Consider the following 17979-nt stretch of genomic DNA (forward strand, 5'->3'; position numbering starts at 1 on the left):
GAAGAAGCTCTTTAGCCAAATCATGGTGTTTGGGGAAGGTCAGATTCGAGGTCACCAGGACAATAGAGAGTGCTCCTCCAAACCGGCACTCCTCCTTCCTGTGTGCTCTACACAGGACTGTTTCCTTCTTGTCGGGTCTGGGTCATCAAACAGCCGATAACGGAAAGAAACTACTGCTCCCAGGATTCTGTAGCATTTACCTGTATCTGTTCTCCAAGATGCTTTCATACTGCTCTTTGTGTGATGTGTGGGTTGGGGCGGGCTGCGTTCTCTGCCAAGGTAAGTTCTTTAAGGACAACATAGCTGGGGTTAAAGTTGACCCACCACCCCCTATATTCCAGATGCTTTGCATGTCTGTATTAGTCACTGAGGCTCTCAGCAGCTCTGTGAGGTCGGTATCACTATACCCGTATCGTTCAGAGGCGGACACAGATGTGAAGTGACCTCCCGACTCACACAGCTGGTGAGTGGCAGGACGGCAACCCAGGTGGGTTCCAGGTGACCACCAAGGCCCCCTTCCTGCCCCCCTGCCATGGGCGGTCAGTGTTCCCTGAGAAAGATGTCTAGGGAGGAAGGGTCGACAGGGCAGTGGGTCAAAGTCAGGAGGGCTGGGTTTTCACTCCGGCTTTTGTAGGCTGAGGTATCAGGTGAGCTCTCACTCTTCCCATCTGTAATTCGGGAGGGGGAGGAGGGGTTGGTTCCGAGGGTCCCCTTCTAAGCCCGATAACTTGGCGTTGGCACTGACATCTTGGATACTGCAGGGAGGGGAAGAGGGACAGCTCTTCGTGTCATCTGGAACCCGCTGGGGACGAAGGCTGAAAGGGAAGCTGTCCTTCACTTTCTCTCCTTGATGTTTCTGTCCTGGTCCTGGATTAAAGAGGAGGGGTCTGAGGCTCCCCTCGGTGATCCCGGTGCCCCCCTCCACCCCAGGTTCCCCATACTGGACAGCCTAGTGTGCTGAAAGTTCAGTTATGACCCAAGCCTCTGCCTTCTCCACAAAGCCCTCCCCCTTGGCAGGGAATAGGTCACAGCTGCTAGAGGGTTGCTCCTGAGAACTCACCAATATGTTCTTGAGCAACTTCCTCTCTGAGCCTGGTTATCTTTCCTTTTGCAAAATGAGAATTATGATAGTAGCTCCCGCAGAGCGTTGTTGTGAAGATTAGTGTCTGTTAAACATCTGGCTTAGTCCCTGGCTTTCAGTATATTGGATGGGTGGATGGGTGGATGGGTTGGATGGGTAGACGAGTGAAGTGGGATATGGACTGGCTTGTCAGATCAGCAGCACCCCTAGAACGTAGTGTGAGCCCTCGGCCATTGTTAGTTAAAACAAAGCTAGAGCAGGAAATGTTTCTTTATCCACTTAAGGCATGTAGGCAGGGAGTGATGGGGTTAGACTGGCCACTTGGAGCGCTCCGGGGGCTGCAGGGAGGGTGGTTTGAAATGTTGAGAGTCTACTTAAGAGGTCATCTGGGTCAGGACAGGGGGAAGCCCCAACCAGGGCAGAGTCAACAGGCCAAGACGAAAGAGGTCTATAGATTCAGTCGGTATGTAGGAAGTGGAAGGAAGAGACTCGGGTTCAAGGGAGTGTGAGAGGCAGGGAGGAAGAAGAAGTAGAAGGTTCTATAAAGCAAGGGAGGCGGTACAGGAGGAGAGGCAGATCTGGGCAGTGAGCAGGGGGATGAGGTCAGTTTGGGGCTGACCTGTGTTTGCGGTGCCTTTTGGGGAAGCGACAGTTGTCTCTCCGGGTGTGATGCTCAGGAGAATGGCGGTCCTGTTTCTGATTGCGGACTGGCTCTCTTCTTGGTTTTTTGCATGTCTTCCCCATCTAGAGGACAAAACCAAACATCCCTGAGACAGTTTCTCAGGATGATGATTACCTTGGAAGGGAGCCAAACTTCTAAGGCTTGTTGGTTACACTGCTCCCTGCTGTCCCCTTCTGGGAAGAGCAGCTTTCAGGTCCTTCTTAATAGGGCTCTGAACTGGGCCTTGGAAAGCAGGTGAGACCCGAGGAGGGGTGATTCAGGGGCACAGGATCCCAGACAAGCATGCCAGCCCAGGCTTTACGGCTTGCTAGCTTGACAGGTGACCTTGGCAAAGTCACCTAACCTCTCTGCACCTCAGTGAGGATAGTAATAGTTAGAGGTAATTACACAGTTGTCAGGACTCCATGAGCTAACAGGGGAAGGCATGTGAAGAACACGCAGCTCATATCCTGAGCAAAGCTTTCATGAGTGTTGGCTTTGCTGGAACCAGCCCTGCCTCCCCGTCTACTGCTGGTTGGACCCGAGATCGGGGCCTGAGGCAAGGCACTTTAATGGTTCTTCAAATCCATTCCCATTGCCCAGGATGAACCAAATTCACCCACTCCTCCATGCCAGGTTTGCAGGGACAGGTAGAGAGAAAGGCCACCCCCAAGGACCCAGCCTCCAGAGCACAGCAGCTATCATTTCCTTAGGTTAAATCCCCAGACCCAGAGTGACCCAGGAGTCCCCCTGCCCCCCCCCCCCCCCCCGCAACTGGAGCTGAAGGAACACGGATATATCCCGAAGTCCTCACCTGAAGTCATTGCCACAGCCTGTTTCAAACCTTCTCGCGTTAGCAGCGCCTCCCATGTCTGAGCAGTTTCACATCTGCTGTCAGCTTCGTGACTAAGCTGCCACTCGGCCCTGCTGGAATTTGTGGTTCAGTCCTCCTCTTCCCACGTTCCGACATCCGAATATTCTGAGTAGCTTCGACTCTGTTGTTGTGTTTACACAACAACAATCCAATCCTGTCACTGCCTTGGCCCTCAGCTCTGCCTCCTAGCCCAGAGTGGGGGTTGTTGGTTCTGAGTCGCCTTTGCGGGTCACCTGAGGCGAGAAACGGGCATATTCAGTCAGTAAGAGTGAGTCCCGAGCGCCCAGAAATATTCAGATAGGCTCTCCTTCCAGCCGAAGTCAGTATTTTTGTGCCCATTTTACAGGCGGGGCTCGGAGCGTTGCATAACTGACCCGCGGACTTGGATATTTATAAAAGAACAAATATGTCCCGATGCTTTAACCTAGAACTTCCACGGATTGTCGACCTTCACCAAGCCTGCCCTGAGCGCTGGGCTTTAGAGTTTCAGAAATGAAGGAGGCGCAGACCTTCCCCGGGAAGAGCCCATAATTTCTGCGGGCTCCAGGGGGCGCCATTCGCACCGCGAAGGGACAGCGGAATGTCTGGAGGAAGGGGCACCTTTCTCCAGTTGGCACGTAATTGCCGCTGGGGCTGGCGGTGACTCTGCCGGGTGCTGAGCCCCCGCGCTGCCCTCTTCAGCCAGGGGGGGTCCCCGAGCCCTTGGGAGGGGCGGGAGGTTCGGCCTCGCCGCCAGGGGGCGCGCCAGCGCGCTCGGGTCTTTGGAAAGCCCCCCTCACCCCCGCCCGCCAAGCCCACGCAGTCCAGTCAGCTGGCACTGGTTCTCTTTTCAGCTCAGCTCCAGGGGACAGAGGCCCTGACCATACGCTCAGTCTTATCTGCCTCCTGCAGGGACCTTATTCTGCCCAGCAAAGGCCTCTCTGGCTCTGGCTGATGTCCTGCCGCAGCTCGAATCAGGCATCACACAGAACCAGGCATCTATTGCGCAGCCCCTGGGCCCCTGGGCTCCTTGCTCCTGCTGCCGCAGGGACATTTATGAGCACTTCCATGGGCCCCGTTCCACGACAAGCACTTTCATGGATTATCTCTTTTAATCCCAACCCAACAGGGAGATGTGGTGGTAATTGCCATTTTACATTGGGGACCCCTGGGGACCTCCCAGATTCTCCTGCTCCCTCCATCCTCCTCTCCTTGGCACTTCCATGACTGGTGTGGAATGGAGATGGGAACAGAAAGGGAAGATTTTCCTTGCCTGGCATCCAGGCCCTCTAGTGCGCTTTTGCTGTGGCCAGAGCTAAGATTCAAGCTGGCTAGGTTTTTTTTCCTGGAGGGTTGTTTTGAGGGCTCTTTGGAGTTACCCCCCCCCCCACCAGCCTCACACTGTACTTTCCTTCCTGGGCAGGGTCTTCTCTGATTGGTTGCCTGGGACACCCTACTCAAGGACCACCTCCTTTAGGTCCCACTGCCCACTCTCCTGCTGCCCTAGCCCATAGCTGGTGTGCACAATGTCCCTTACGGACAGCTCCAAGTCACCACTCTTCACCCAGGTCCTCGGCTGGTTCTCCAAAAGCCAAGGCTCCACCAAGGCTTGGACAGTGTTCAACCCACACCTCTGATTCCACCACTGGAATGGGCAGCCACGTCAGCATCCCTGCTGCAAGCTTTCCCAGGCTTAGGTCCAGCCCGCCTCTGAGCACCCCCGGAATCCAGAACACACAGGCCAAGCTCTGCAGATGGGCTCCCTGAAACCCCACTCCCTCCGTCTTTCAGAAGGGGAGCTCCCTCCCACTGTGCACTTCCCCCCATGAGGGGGAGAAGCAGAGCACCCCAACAGTTCCCTGGAAAGAGTCCCCCCTCTACCTTCCAGTTCCTCCTGCTGGCATCTCTCCCACTCTAGGCAGGAGGGGGCCGTCTCCTGGGGTTTCTAAAACCAGTTCTTAACCACCTGGGTTGGAAAAACTGCTTTAGATGGTCTAGCACCTCGTTTTAGAATGTGGGTGCAGTTAGCAGCTCTGGCTGAAACTGGATCAGAAAAGCCTGCGCTTAAAAAATAGCATTTCATTTTGAAGCAATTTCAGACTTAGAGAAAAGTTGCAAAAATAATACCAAAAATTCTGGCGGAGCCTCCGCTCAGATTCACCAAATGCTCACATTTTACTACACTGGCTCTTCCGTTTTCGGAGAGCAAATCCTAGAGTTAATGTGCTTTCGCACTTGAACCCTTCCGTGTGAGCCACACATCAGGACCGTCTTTTATACAATCACGGTGAGATTACCAACATCAGGAAAGGAGCATCAGTACGATGCCATGAACTAACCCACAGATTTCTTCAAAGCTCCCCTTGTCTTTCTAATGTCCTTTACAGCAAAAGAGGGCAAAAGTCCTGTAGGATCAGTCCAGAAAGCGTCGCATTCCATGGTCACGTCTCTTTACTCTTCTGGTGTGGAACAGTTCCTCGGTCTTTCTTTGTCTCCTGTGTTTGAGGGGAATAGACTGTTTATCTTGGAGAATGCCCTCCGTTTGGGCTTGTCTGATACTTCATGGTTACACACACTGTGTGCATTTGGGGCAGGAACCCTGGGAAGTGGAGCTGTGTCCTCACGGCCCCTGGTGAAGAGGAACTCATGTCTCTTTATCCCGTCGCTGGTTAGGTCAACCGGGTCACTCAGGAAGGAGGTAGCAGTCAAGTCGCTGATCTGTACCGTCTCTGTCTTGCCCTGTGTACCCATCGGTGTCTTGTGGGGAGACACATGGAGACTATTAATATCCTGCTTTCCAGCAAACACTTTTATCTCATCCCTTATTTGAATAGTCATTGATGATTCTTGCCATACCTAAACGATGGCCAAATTGTGATCCCCCCTGCCCTTAGTCCATCATTTCTTCTACATTTCTTAGCGGCCTTCTGTTTTCCGATGGGAGATGCCAGAGTGGACACCACAGTGAGTCGGGCCAAGGGCCAAGTTAAGATAGCAGAGCTGAACATGAGTATAGGGCCCATAAAGGGCAACCAGGCAGTGAGAAAGGGCTTGGGGCCAAGGGAGTGAGGAACCAGTGGGAAGTGTGAGGGTCGGCAAGCCAGAGGCCCTCTACTTCCCCAGGGCAAGTCTCCGTCTCTGCTCCCGGAGGTGCCCAGAGCAGGTCTTGATGGCTGGGAGCTCTTGGTGGGCCCACTGCTGTCTCCAGCTGCTGCTGTCTGTTGCCACCCATCACATCAGGCTCCTTGCCTCTCCCAGAATCCTGTGCAGCCACGGGCAGGGCCTTTGTCACCTCCGCCTGTCAGAAGACCAAGCACGGGTCTGCTACTGAATTCCTACCCTGACCCACTCTGCACAGGTGGGAGGGAGCATTTACCTGACACTTTGTCCCCCAACCCCTTGGGGGACGAGAGAAGGGGTGCTTCCTGGAACTCTAGGGAAAGAAGTAAACCCAGATAGACAAAAGTCATTATCTCCCTGCTTTCTTGCTTTCAAATTTGGAAAAGTCAACTGGGCAGCACCAGAAACAGCCCCTTCCTTGAGTGAGTCTTCCCCTTTTCAATGTTAGCTCTGGGGGGATTACACAAGCACGGAGTCCACACCCTGAAGCCCTTGGGCTCCCACTCAGGCCCCTTTATTCTTATTTGACTTGCTTTCTCTCATGGGCTTGCCACTGATTTTCAAGCCTTTTGAAAATGGGAAGAGGCTGTGGGAGGGGGTGGAGGCTGGCAGCGGAAGAAGGCAAGAAGGAAGCCTGGACACAGCCAGCCTCGCTGGGGTCATAACTCCCCAAGCACCAGCCCCCGGAAGCTACCTGGCTGGCCTGGAAGGTTCCACAAGCCCCTCCTGCCTCATTCTGGGCCCCATATTCTGCAGTTGGGCTCCTGCTTCCGACTAATGATAAGGGCCTGGTCCTCACGCCCTCCAGGACTGCAATCCTAGTCCTGACCTTCCTGTGACCTCTCTAAGCCCCCACCTTCCTTACCTGTAAAATGGAGAAGAACACTATTTTCAGGGTTGTTGGATTAAAGGAACACAAAAATACTTAGCATCCTCCCTGGAGGTCGTGGGGGAAGGTTCTGGAGAAACAGGAGGGATTATTAAGGTCTCTCCTAGCCCTACCAGAGTATTTATGTGTATAGGTCAAACATTTACTAAGACCTGTCCATGTTGGTCACTGTGCTGGGGGCAGGAAGCGAACCATGAATAAGGCAGGTCCCTTCACGTGTGTTCAGGGCATCACAGGGAGGCAGGAGTGAGGGGTAGGACAGAATGTTAGTAATAGTAAGTGACGGTTAAGCATCTGCCTTCGGCTCAGGTCAGGATCCCAGAGTCCTGGGATTGAGCCCCGCATTGGGCTCCCTGCTCAGCGGGGAGTCGACTTTTCCCTTGTCCTCTGCCCCTCTCATCTGCTCTCCCTCTCTCCCTCTCTCTCAAATAAATAAAGTCTTTAAAAAAAAAAAAGTAGTAATGATGCATGTACGCAGTGCTTTCTGTCCTGGGCTTTGTTCCCAGTGTTTTGTAGGAATCTGATCCTATACAGTGGGTACTGGGTTAGCCCCACATCCCAGATCAGCATCTGGGGTACTCGCCAAACTCACGGCCAGGAAGCAGGACAGGAGGTCTGGGCTTGAATCCTGATCACTCTCACTTCTCTACACGAGGTCTGGAGTCGTGGTCCGGGGAGTCCCTAAAGGGGCTGCTGGCCCAATGCCTCTTGGAGCCAGAACCACCTACTCCCCTCTCTCCTGTTCCGTGTTCCGCCTCTTAGATGCTCCTCATTATACCTGTCGTGGTGTATCTGCCTCTCCTCCCCTCCCTACTGGCTCAGTTCCTGTCTCAGGGTCTGACTTTAGTCTCTATGCCCCCAGATCCTGGTCCAAGGCCTGTCTTGCAGTGGGTGCTGGAGTTCGTGGATGGGACAGGCTGCATCTTCGTATCCTGGCTGTGAGGTGGCAAGAGGTCCAAGGCCGTGGGAAGAAGGGTAGAGCTCCACAGTCCAAGAGAGGCAGAATCTGGAGACTCACTGCTGGGTCTGGACACAGGTGACCCCCTGGTGGTGGCTGTGTACACTGAGATGGGGGACATGGACAGGTAGGGTTAGGGCTCCAGTAGGGATCTGAATTCAGTGGGGATCTGGGTCCTGCAAGCTGCTGGCGGCCCATGTATGGGAGTGACGGGTTCAACAGTAGATTAAGGCACTAGATGAACTTGTTCATTATCCAGAGGGCGTGGGCCCACCTAGAAGCAGGCAGAGACTCTGAAGAATGTGACAGTCACCAGGGAACATGTCTACACCACGTTCCACCCACCCACCCTCCCCCCCAACAGGTAAATATGTTGAAACTTCCGGTACTTAAAATTAGAAAGCTTCAGTAACCTAAAAATTCCATCTCTTCCTGAATGACTCATTCCCCCATAAATTCAGAAATAAAACTCCATTGTCCTCATATAGCTAGCTGGGTTATTCCAGCAGGAGTGACACCTTGTACTGTTCCAAACTTGACCTTACCTGACGTCACCCCCAGAATTTGCTCCCATTTCTCAGACTAGATGACCGAGGTCCCGCCCAGAAGGATCTGGAAAGCAGGCCTTCTGGGGCCTCGTGCAGAACAGATTCCAAGCTCCAGGAGCAAATCAGTACATTGATTCATTATTCAGTCCACTGCGTGTGGGGCATGGGCTTTGGGCCACGAACCCTCGTGGCAACCATCCAGGGAGTGAGCACACATTCCCGCGCAGCTGGTTCGACAAGGTTGGGCATTGTCCAGCTGTCCCTGACAGAGGGGTGCTCAGCAAATATTTGCCAGGTGGACAAAAATTTCATCACTCTTGTCCAGTGTGGCGAATTCCTGCCTGGAATACACAGGGTGGGTAGTCCAGCGCTGGCAGCGGCCGGGCACCCCCTCCCCGCCGTTAATCATTCTGGGAGTTGAGACTTGCAAGAGGCAGGGCAGAACCCAGTCAACGCCTCAAAATTAAACAGCAGCTCTGGGAATCCTAGAAAGGCAGGGCTCAATTTCCTTTCTCCCGCCCCTGGGCCATTCTCCAAACCTGTCCAGACCCATCTGGGACCTTCCTGGGAGGAAAAGCCTCAGCTTGGATCTGCCTGGGTTCCTGGCTGGGAGGAGGCCGAGGATGGGGGAAGAGAGCCTAGCCAAACCCCTAGCTCAGATCTCGTAGCTCAGAGTGTCTCCTCCTTGTGGAGCTGGGAAACGCTTGGCCATCCTCCCCAAGCTTGTCACTTGCGCTTCCAAACCCTGAGCAACGCTCCATTCTCTCCTTGATCCTCCAAATCTGGAAAACCCACCAAATGCAAGAACCCCTGGAGGGGCTTTCTAATTCCAGTTAGGCTCCTCTCTCAAACTAGCTGTGTGCCCTCAGGCAAATCACCCATCCTCTCTGAGCTTGTTTTTCTCACTTGTAGAATGAGTCTGTTGCCACTTCGAGGTCCTCCCCTCTCTGTGGAAATGATAGCACTGACCAGTTTCACTCTCTGGCTGGGAAGCTTTTTGAGGGCAGGAACACAGTTCTGGTTATTTGTTGCCCCCTCCCCCAATGCCGCAAGTACAAGAGACATTCAACATGCTGAATTAAGTAACAGTCTTTTTTTTTTTTTTTTAAGAGTTTTTATTTATTTGTCAGAGAGAGAGAGAGAGAGAGAGCGCGCACAGGCAGGCAGAGAGGCAGGCAGAGGCAGAGGAAGAAGCAGGCTCCCGGCCGATCAAGGAGCCCAAAGTGGGACTCCATCCCAGGACGCCGGAATTATGACCGGAGTCGAAGGCAGCGGCTTAACTGACTGAGCTACCCAGGTGTCCCACGTAATAGTACTTAAAAAAAAAAAAAACAGGAGCACTCGAAGTCACTGTGCCTGGCAGCAAGCTCAACAGTTTCAGGGGATTCTCTCACGTAACCCCCATAGTGCTCAAGGCAAGTGAGATTCCTCCCATTCTAAAGATGAGGAAACAGAGGTTCAGAGAGGCTCAGCGGTGTCCGAGGTCGGGCAGCCCTGAACGGGGTAGCTGAGATAGGAGCCAGATCAGAACTCATCCGCATTTGCGCACAAACCCCTCTCCCTGGAGAGGCAGAGATGTTTCCCTTCCCGAGAGAGAAAAATGAGGCTTATCTGAGCATCAAAAGAGGGAGGCTTCTGGGCTGCTAAATGTAACCTCCAGGGGGAATGGGCTCGTGATGGGGAGAAAAGGTTCCCTCCACGCTGGGATTACCTGGCCACACTGTCCTGACTGCTGGGCTCAAGTGTTATTTGCCCCTAGAGCAGTGGTTCTCAACAGAGTGCTTGTTGCCACCCCTCCCCCCAGGATATTTGGTTGTGTCTGGGGACACTTTTGGTTGTCACAACTGGCTGATGGTCCTGGAGTCTAATGGGGAGAGGCCAGAAACGCTGCTCAACACCCCACAAGGTGCAGGACGGTCCCGGCAACAGAGAATGCCCCCCCCCCCCCGCAAAAGTCAGCTGCACTAGAGTGGAGAAACCCTGAGCTCAAAAAATGGGACACTGTCGGGGCGCCTGGGTGGCTCAGTTGGTCAAGCATCGGGCCCCTTGATCTTAGCTCAGGTCATGATCTCAGGGTCCAGAGATCAATCCCCATGTCGGGCTCTGTGCTCAGCACAGAGTCTGCTTGTCCCTCTCCCTACCCCCCACTTGTGCGCGCTCTGCTGTCTCTAAAATAAATAAAATCTTAAAAAAAAAAAAAATGGGACTCTGCCATGAGCTCTTGGTTAAATCTTCATCTGAAATCCCTTCTTCTGAAGTATGCGTCCTTCCCATTTTACAGGTGAGGAAATGGACTCGGAGAGGTTGGGACCAACTTTAGAGCTCTCACTCAGAAAACCAGGGTATTGTCCCATTGACTCCTTCATGGCCGTGGACTTGGGAGGTGACTCAGCGTCAGAGGGCGTGGGATGGGGATTGCAGGTACAAAGAAGAGTAAATTCAGAGTCAGGAAACCTGGGTCTGGTCCAGCTCTGTGGTAAACCCATCATGTGCCCTTGGGTAAGTCACTGTCTTCTCTGGTTTTGTTCTTCTGGGTTTCTCCCCAGTACCAACCGATGTTGCCTCTTTGCTACTGAGGGGTGCTTGGGGGCTTAGAGATGGGGAGATGTGACCCAACTTCAGACAGGGGCCACCTAGGGCTTTCTCAGACACCATGTCCATCTCTGCACAAAGGACAAATACAAGGAGGAGCACAGAGCCTCTACAGAAGGCAAGCCTGGGGGCAGAGGTGTTCCTTTGAGCAGAAAGGATCAAACCCCCTGGCCCCCCCCCACCCCCCTGCCCCGTTGCTCCAGAGGATAGCCTCCAAGTGTGGGATCCCAGGTGGCTGAACTCCAACCTGGATGAACTTAACCCCTCTCTTGAACATCCCAGTGGGGCTAGGACAGGCCTCCTCCATGTGGTACAGCCTCCTGCCGGTATCTATCTCTGGTACAGCCTCCTGCCAGACCTATCTCTGTCTTGACATTGGAAGCATTGTGGACCTGGGTGGGCCTTTGGGTGGCACTCTAGACATATCACAGCAAGATTCATCTTAAATGGCCCGGAAGCCAGCAGTGAGACCCCCAGCATTACGTGGTGGAAGACAGTTTGCTGGGTGCACTCTGGTCACAGGAATGGAAGGGTCCTGGGGCTCCTGTCCTGCTCAGAAGGCAGGGACAGGATCCCCAAACCCCTCAGGCTCCGCAGAGCTCCCTTTGCTGGGCATGCTGGAACCGTCGACTCATCAGGAGCACCAGGCAGACCCCCAGTTAGAAAGATTTAGCCCTTGGCTATTTTATTTCTTCAACAGTGAAACAAGGGACGGCCCCCACGTGGCGTGTGGGGCAGCCGCCTCCCCCAGTGCCCACCACCACCTTCTCTCCTGCCTCCACCGGGAGCCCACAAGTCAACTCCTGGCCTCGCAGGAAGAAGCGCACACTTGGTCAGAGCAGAATCAACAAGGAGGCTGAGCAGAGCTCCCTGTGTCCTGCCTAGTCTCAGTGGGTCTTCCCCCGGCCCTCGGAGATGACTTCCTCCGGCTGGGCGCGCATGTACCACTCCACCCAGGAGCCGTCGTAGATGGCCACGTCGGGTTTGCCGCAGAGGTAGGCCCCCAGAGCCACATGGCAGGCTGTGACGCCAGAGCCACACGTGGCCACCAGTGGCTGGGACAAGTCCACCTTCTTGTCCTGGAACATTCGGTGGATCTCCTCGGGGCTCTTCTCCAGGCCCTCCTTGGTCAGGAAGTCCGTGAAGGGGATGTTCACTGTGCCGGGGATGTGGCCGGGTTCGATGCCTGCAGCGGGACGGCAGGAAGGTGGGGACAAGGACAAGGGCATATGAGAAACGGCCACTGCAGTATGAGAGCCTCCCAGGCAGCCACAGCACTGAACCCTCTCTACATGCACTGCCCCACGCAGTCCTCACCCCCCAGAAAACCCAGATACCACTTACAGATATCCCCAGTTTACAGATGGGCATGCTGAGGCTTGGTACTGTGCCAGGCCTGGCTGGAATGGGGATCTACGACTTAGACCCCAGCAGAGTCTCACTCTTCCCCTGGATTCCTGATCACCCATGTGCTGGGGGCATGATGGGGGAGGGGAACAAAGATAAACGAGCCCTCCACCTGGCTAGGACTCCTTGTCTTTACAGTAAAGGAACTGATCGGGCCGGGTGGACAGGCATCGCTGAGCCATTACAAGGATGAGCGGTGTTACAAAGGCCCAAGGATGTCATGGGACACATTATAAAAGATATTAACAGAAACAATAATCCTTGACATGACTGAATACTTACTTTGTGCCACACACTATTCAGAGCCCCTCCACTGTATCTTCTTCTTTAATACTCCCCCAAACCACGGGACAGAAATGACCACCCCACCCCCCGCCCCCCCACCCTTTACACAGATGAGGAGACTGAGGCACACAGACTCAGCTGCCCAGGTCAGAGAGGCCCCAGAGCAGGTGCTGCTAACGCCAGGCCATGGGGGCGGGGAAGCAGGGAAGCTTCTCTGAGAAGGTGCTGTGAGTGAGTGGGGGTCTGACACATGGACGGGTTTGGGCAGTGGGTCTGAGAGCACCCCAGACTAGGGAAAGGGGGAGGGAATCGGAGGAGGAGGCAGGAAATCACATGGTGTTTAGAGGGGTTCAAGGTCACTGGGCAAAAGCACAGATACAAGAGGCGCTTAAGGCCCAAGAGGAACCGCCTTGATTAAGACAGAGCTTTGACCATGACTACAAACAGAAACCAGACTTCCATTTTCAAAAAAGATCACTTCGATCATAGCATGTAGAATCTGGGCAAGGCTAGAGAGGCGTTCACTAAGAGGGTCACCTCCCTTAAACCTAATCACTTTGCTTTTACCATCCCCCATGAGGCAGGTGTCATTAATATCCCCATTTTCACGCCAATAACTGAGATTTGCAACAGAATCAACCCTCACAGCCCATGATTCAAAAATCAAGGCTGAATGCCGCTGGGGTGGGGCTCTAGACTGGTGGCTTCTGTCCCGGCTTCCCCCTGCAGTGGGAAGACACTCCTCCAGGGAGCTGCGGACCCGTATGGGTAGCTAGGCAGGACTTAGCATACAGGCAGCACTCCAGGTCCACGGGGAGGGGGGAGTGCATCGTGCCTCCCCACGAAGGAAGCGGCTCCATGGGAGACTCACATAGATACCAATGCGGAGGAAGCAAGAAGAGCAAGCTCTCCCGTCGGATTGGTCACCGTCAGAGCCGGGCTGTCCCTGTGCCTTGAATCCCCACCAAGCAAAGCATGCTTCCTGCTACACTACCCCACCAACGGTGCCCCTCACTGAGGGGCACACTTGTCCAGGTCTCAGCCCGTGCAGCGGGAACAATGACCATGAGGGGATGTCTGCCACCGAGCTAGATCCAGCCATTGCATGCCCTGGCTGAGGCCAGCTCCACGATGAGCCTGCTAGGGGCATCCCATCACCTCCCACTTTACCGATGAGCCCACTTTGCAGATGACCAAGCAGGACTGAGGTAGCGTCAAGTACTTCTGGGAAGAGTTATAACCATAGAAGCACACAGTCACTCTGTCACCTCCCATCTCTTAGTGACTTTTATGTATGAGACTGGGAGCTGAGCATTTCATCATTTGTTCTCATTTGACATTTGACCCTCATGGTCCCCCAGGCCTGACGCAGGGGCATGGGGGAGGCAATTCAGGGGCAGCCCCCCAGAGGAAGTGGCAAGTTCTTTGCATCCTCCCCAAAGAACACAAGCAGAGGAAAGATTCGGTGATTACTGGTTGCTCACGGCAGTTAAATGAACTGCCTCAAATCCCCCCCGCCTGCCTCGGGCTGCCTCCTGACCTAGAACGAGGTAGCCATCCTGAGAGCACCCACCTCTCTAAATCACTGAAAAGTTCACACCAACGTGGCCATTGACCCACTCGTTTGTGGGGACCCCTGGCCCCGTCCCCCTGATACAGGGCTTTCCTGCAGTCTCCTTTCCTGGGGAACCAGCTCATAGGCTCGGCCCCCACTCAGGCCAGCAACCACCTCTATTTAGTTTCTCTCCAGCCTGGGGCAGCAATCCCTCCCTCTCTCTTTAGTGCCCCCTCCATCCTGCCCTCTGCAAGCCTTGGTCCCTCCCAGAGACGGTCTACTCACTCTCCCGCCCCCAGACTCCTCCCCTTCCTGTCTGCCTTCGTCTCCAGCAGGATGGCATACACCCAATCAAACCCCATCCCTTTGGGCTTTTCCGAAACTAGGCCTGCCTGCCACCCCTCCGATTCCACAGAGACGCCCCTACTTCCACAGAATCGGGGTAAGGCTGTTTGGTTTCTCCCTCTTATCCAGGGAGCCCTGGGTTCCCGGTGAGTTTGGGGTAGTCCCTGCCCGCAACACGGGTGAAGGTGGGGATGGGGCAAGTACTACTGTGCACTCTTCAGGAATAAAGCCACTGAAGCTTACGGAGGGAGGCAACTAGAACCCAAATCTCAGGCCTCCACCCCATGCGATGTCCTTTAAAGGCAAGGAAGAGGCAGAGCCCTGGGCGCACCTGGGCCCGCGCCCCAGCTGACCACCTGCCCCTTCGCACAGGTTTGTTACCGTCTCGAGGCTCGGGCTCGGTGCCCCTGAACCGACCCGCGGCGCGGGCGTCCACCACCTGGAAGCGTCGGGATTCGAGGTTCTCCTTGATGTCCTCGTACGTCTTGATGAAGGCGGGGTCGAGCGTGGCGCGGAACTCGGCGGGCTCCGGACGAGTTTTGCCCGAGCTCAGCGGGAGGCCCAGGCGCAGCCAGTGGCGGAGGCCGCCATCCAGCAGCGACACAGCCCTGTGGCCGAAGGCGCGGAACATCCACCAGACGCGCGGTGCCGCGTAGAGGCCCTGGTCGCTGGCGTCGTAGACCACAACGTGGGTGGCGGCGCCCACGCCCAGGCGGCCAGCGTACTCAGCGAAGTGCGCGGCGCTGGGCAGCATGTGGTCGTAGGGCGACGTGCGGTCGCTGCACTGGTCGATGTCAAAGAAGGCGGCGCCGGGGATGTGGCGCTCCTCGAACTCGTGTCGTGCGTCGCGACCCAGCTTGGGCAGGTACCAGGAGGCATCGAGCAGCTGCAGGGGCTGCCCCGCGCGAGGGGCCCTCAGTGCCTCGGCCACCCACTGCGCTGACACGAGCGCACGGAACAGCTGCTGTGGGGCCATGGTGGCAGCGGCGGCAGCGGTGGCGACACGGGGGCTGCAGGCCTGGGAGAGAGGGAGAATGTCAGCAGGGAACGGAGGAAGAGGCCGGACCGATGTCTGGGAACCGCCTGCACCCCTGGGGCCGGCCCTAGCCCGCAGGGGCGGTGGAGCCCCGGGGAGGGCAGAGTCCAGGGAGCACAGAAAAGCCACGGTGGTGAGCCCAGGTGAACCCAGGTGCAGACTTCGCTCCGGGGGCCTCTCCTCCCCTCCCCCTGTGAGGACAGACACAGCACAGAGCAACAGAATGACCCTGACCCCTTCCAGGGTGCCGCCTGCCCTTCACCGCTGCTGGCTGGAGGTGAGGTGGGGAGGAGCCCCTACCTGCCTGGGCTCAAGACCCCAGGCAGGTAGGGGCCAAGTTTCAGCCCCTCCTCAAGATGCAGCTCTGCTTCTCCTGCCACCCAAGGTCCCTGGTGGGATTCATTCTCTCGTTCATTCATCAAACGTTTATACAAGCAGCCTCATAGGGATAGTGGCCGGGATTTACCGACTCCTGAGCCTCCTTTAATCTCACAATACCTCAGAACACCACAGGACACAGTGTAGGCTCTCAATTAATTAGTGGAACAATTAGCCCCAAGAAGGCTGGCAACATTCTGTTTCACAGAGGGCAACACTGAGGGTCACATAAGTGCACTGAGTTGGCCAAGGTTGGTGGCTAAAGACCTCACACCAGGCAGTGGGACCCCAGACTCCACACACTCACAGGCAAGCACTGTGCAGGCTCTGGGGGCCCTGCAAGGGCAGATTTGGCCCCTTGAGCCTGGACTTTGTCTCTGAACGTTCATGCAGCAGCTACAACAGTGGTCCTGCCTCACCCCCTCTCCCCGCCGCTCCCCTGCTGGGCCAGCAGATAAGAGTACACAAGCCCATGACAAGCCAAGTCACTGCCTTCCGGGGTCAGGATGCTCTGAACATGCTGAGTCCCTGTGCAACGGCCCCTGGTCCATTAGATGGCTTCCTGCAGGTCTGAGAAGGGTGCCCCCTCTGCTGGGGTATGTGACCAGGTGAGTGGGGTGTGAGCGACAGGTCGGCCCCCACTTCCCCTTTCAGCAGGGCACCACCTTAAGATCCATACCCAGCAATCCTGCCATGGTGGGGGGGGGTGGTGGTAAAGAACAGGTGCTTTGTGGGCCCCGCCCCAGGCTCAGCATCGAAGCCTTTAGAGGGTTTCTACGAGGATGCCTGTTTTCTGCAGGAGGCGACTGGAGATGGGAGTGCCTTGCCCTTCCTCACACAGCTGGTCATGGGCAGCCTCAGGATCTGAAGCCAGAGCTGGGCTATTGATTGGCAGTTGTCCCATAGGCCTGAAGGAGGCAGAGGAGGGTCTGGGAGAGCAGGCTGTGTGTCACTTAAGGGCGCAGACCGGGGCCTTTGGGTGCTGGCCAGGCCTGGCCCCCTGCAGATGCTCTGGGAGTGAAGGAATCCAGGACACACGGGACAGCCCCAGGCCCATCTCAAGAGCACACACACCTACACTAGGGGAAGCCTGGGCAGGGCCAAACACGAAGTTCAGAGATTCTCCACGGAAATGCCTGTCAAAGTACACGTTTGCCAATCTCCTGTGAGGATATGATGACTTCAGAGTAAAAAGAATTTTTAAAGGGGGGGGGGTGAGAAAAGCATTCCAGGCATATGTCACACATCTGTATGCAAAACGCTGAGCAGGGAGCAGGGGTGGCCCACCAGCTTGGAGGAAACAGTTGTTTCCTTTTCAGGAATGATGTGAAGTGGTTATGAAACACAAACACAACCATTGTTAAAAAATGTAATGATACAAACTTACAATCAAATAGATTCATTAAAAAGAAAGGCTTTTTTTTTTTTTGGAATTATGAGTCTTTGGGGGTGAGCCAGGTAAACAAAGGCAGCAAGCAGGCCACGTGGGCTTCAGATCTGAGAATTAACAACTGCGAGGGGGTCGGGGTCTCAACCCCACTGTGAGCCCCTGGGGTAACTCACTAGGCCCGTCTTTCTGGTCTTTAAATAAGTTTCTGGCCTGTACAACAAGGTTGTCGTGGGAAGTCTGAAAACCTTAGAAGCAGCAGGCCTTGACCAAGGCTAGTTTCGTTTCACTACAGCAAGTTCTTTGCCAGTTACTTCCCTTGGAGCCTCTGGGTCACTTGGCATTGTCTCCCTGGCCTCTCTGTGGGGTTTTATTAGTCCTCCCCCCTCCCTCTTGCTCTGTCGGGTGACACCAGCTGACCCGACCCCCCCACCCCCCTACCCCAGCTTCCCACCTGCCGCTCACGCCTAGGCCACGGGGCAGGCCACCCCGAGCGGCCTGCGGACAGCCATGCTTAGGGCGAACCCAGGGCCGCGCCTTCCCTCCTGGACTACAGCCCCCTACCCCGCTCAGACCGCGCAGGGAAGCCCCGCGCCGCGCACCCCAGTGATCGACCTCCCCCTAAAGAAAGGCAAGCGCGATGCCGCAGCAGTTACCCAGGTCTCGGGCTCTGGGTTTCCGGGATCGGTCATGGCCCCAGCGCAGGGCGCCCCCTCCCCGGGCCCGAAGCCGTCCCCTCCTCCCGCCACCAACCTGCGACCGGCCAAAGGGAGGAGACTCGGGCACAGCCCACCGCGGTGGCCACTTGGAGCCGCCGCTGCCCGCGCCTTCCACTCGCCCACCCGGGGGGGACACCCGTGCCGCCGCGCCTCGCCCCGCGTCGG

At 55.6% G+C, this 17979-nt stretch overlaps 1 protein-coding gene and 1 long non-coding RNA gene across 3 annotated transcripts; both read right to left on the reverse strand.

The window, feature by feature from the left end:
- Positions 1-272: 272 nt before the first annotated feature.
- On the reverse strand, positions 273-2833 carry LOC132020467 (uncharacterized). Its single transcript, XR_009404975.1, has 3 exons — positions 2557-2833; positions 1701-1825; positions 273-867 (listed from the first exon to the last, which is right to left on the reverse strand). It is a non-coding gene; the product is annotated as an uncharacterized LOC132020467 (long non-coding RNA).
- Positions 2834-11361: 8528 nt separating this feature from the next.
- Positions 11362-17964, reverse strand: MPST (mercaptopyruvate sulfurtransferase). Of its 2 annotated transcripts, none has more exons than XM_059402091.1 (3): positions 17849-17964; positions 14676-15312; positions 11362-11888 (listed from the first exon to the last, which is right to left on the reverse strand). In XM_059402091.1, exons 2-3 carry the CDS (start codon positions 15268-15270, stop codon positions 11590-11592), a joined length of 894 nt encoding a protein of 297 aa, XP_059258074.1. In that variant the 5' UTR covers positions 15271-15312; positions 17849-17964; the 3' UTR covers positions 11362-11589. The 2 variants fall into 2 exon arrangements, with proteins under 2 accessions (XP_059258074.1, XP_059258073.1); XM_059402090.1 differs by lacking the exon at positions 17849-17964 and adding an exon at positions 17752-17842.
- Between the last annotated feature and the right edge of the window lie 15 nt (positions 17965-17979).

The sequence above is a fragment of the Mustela nigripes genome, chromosome 6 (assembly GCF_022355385.1).
Source record: "Mustela nigripes isolate SB6536 chromosome 6, MUSNIG.SB6536, whole genome shotgun sequence".
Classification (NCBI taxonomy): Eukaryota; Metazoa; Chordata; class Mammalia; order Carnivora; family Mustelidae; genus Mustela; species Mustela nigripes.

Bases quoted from the DNA above. Each gene is read 5' to 3' on its own strand.
- MPST (XM_059402090.1), bottom strand. From the start codon at position 17,787: ATGACCGATCCCGGAAACCCAGAGCCCGAGACCTGG. The intron at 15,313-17,751 runs GTAACTGCTGCG...CCTCTCTCCCAG, and splicing joins ACCCAGAGCCCGAGACCTGG to GCCTGCAGCCCCCGTGTCGC. The intron at 11,889-14,675 runs GTAACAAACCTG...GTCCCGCTGCAG, and splicing joins CGAGCCCGAGCCTCGAGACG to GCATCGAACCCGGCCACATC.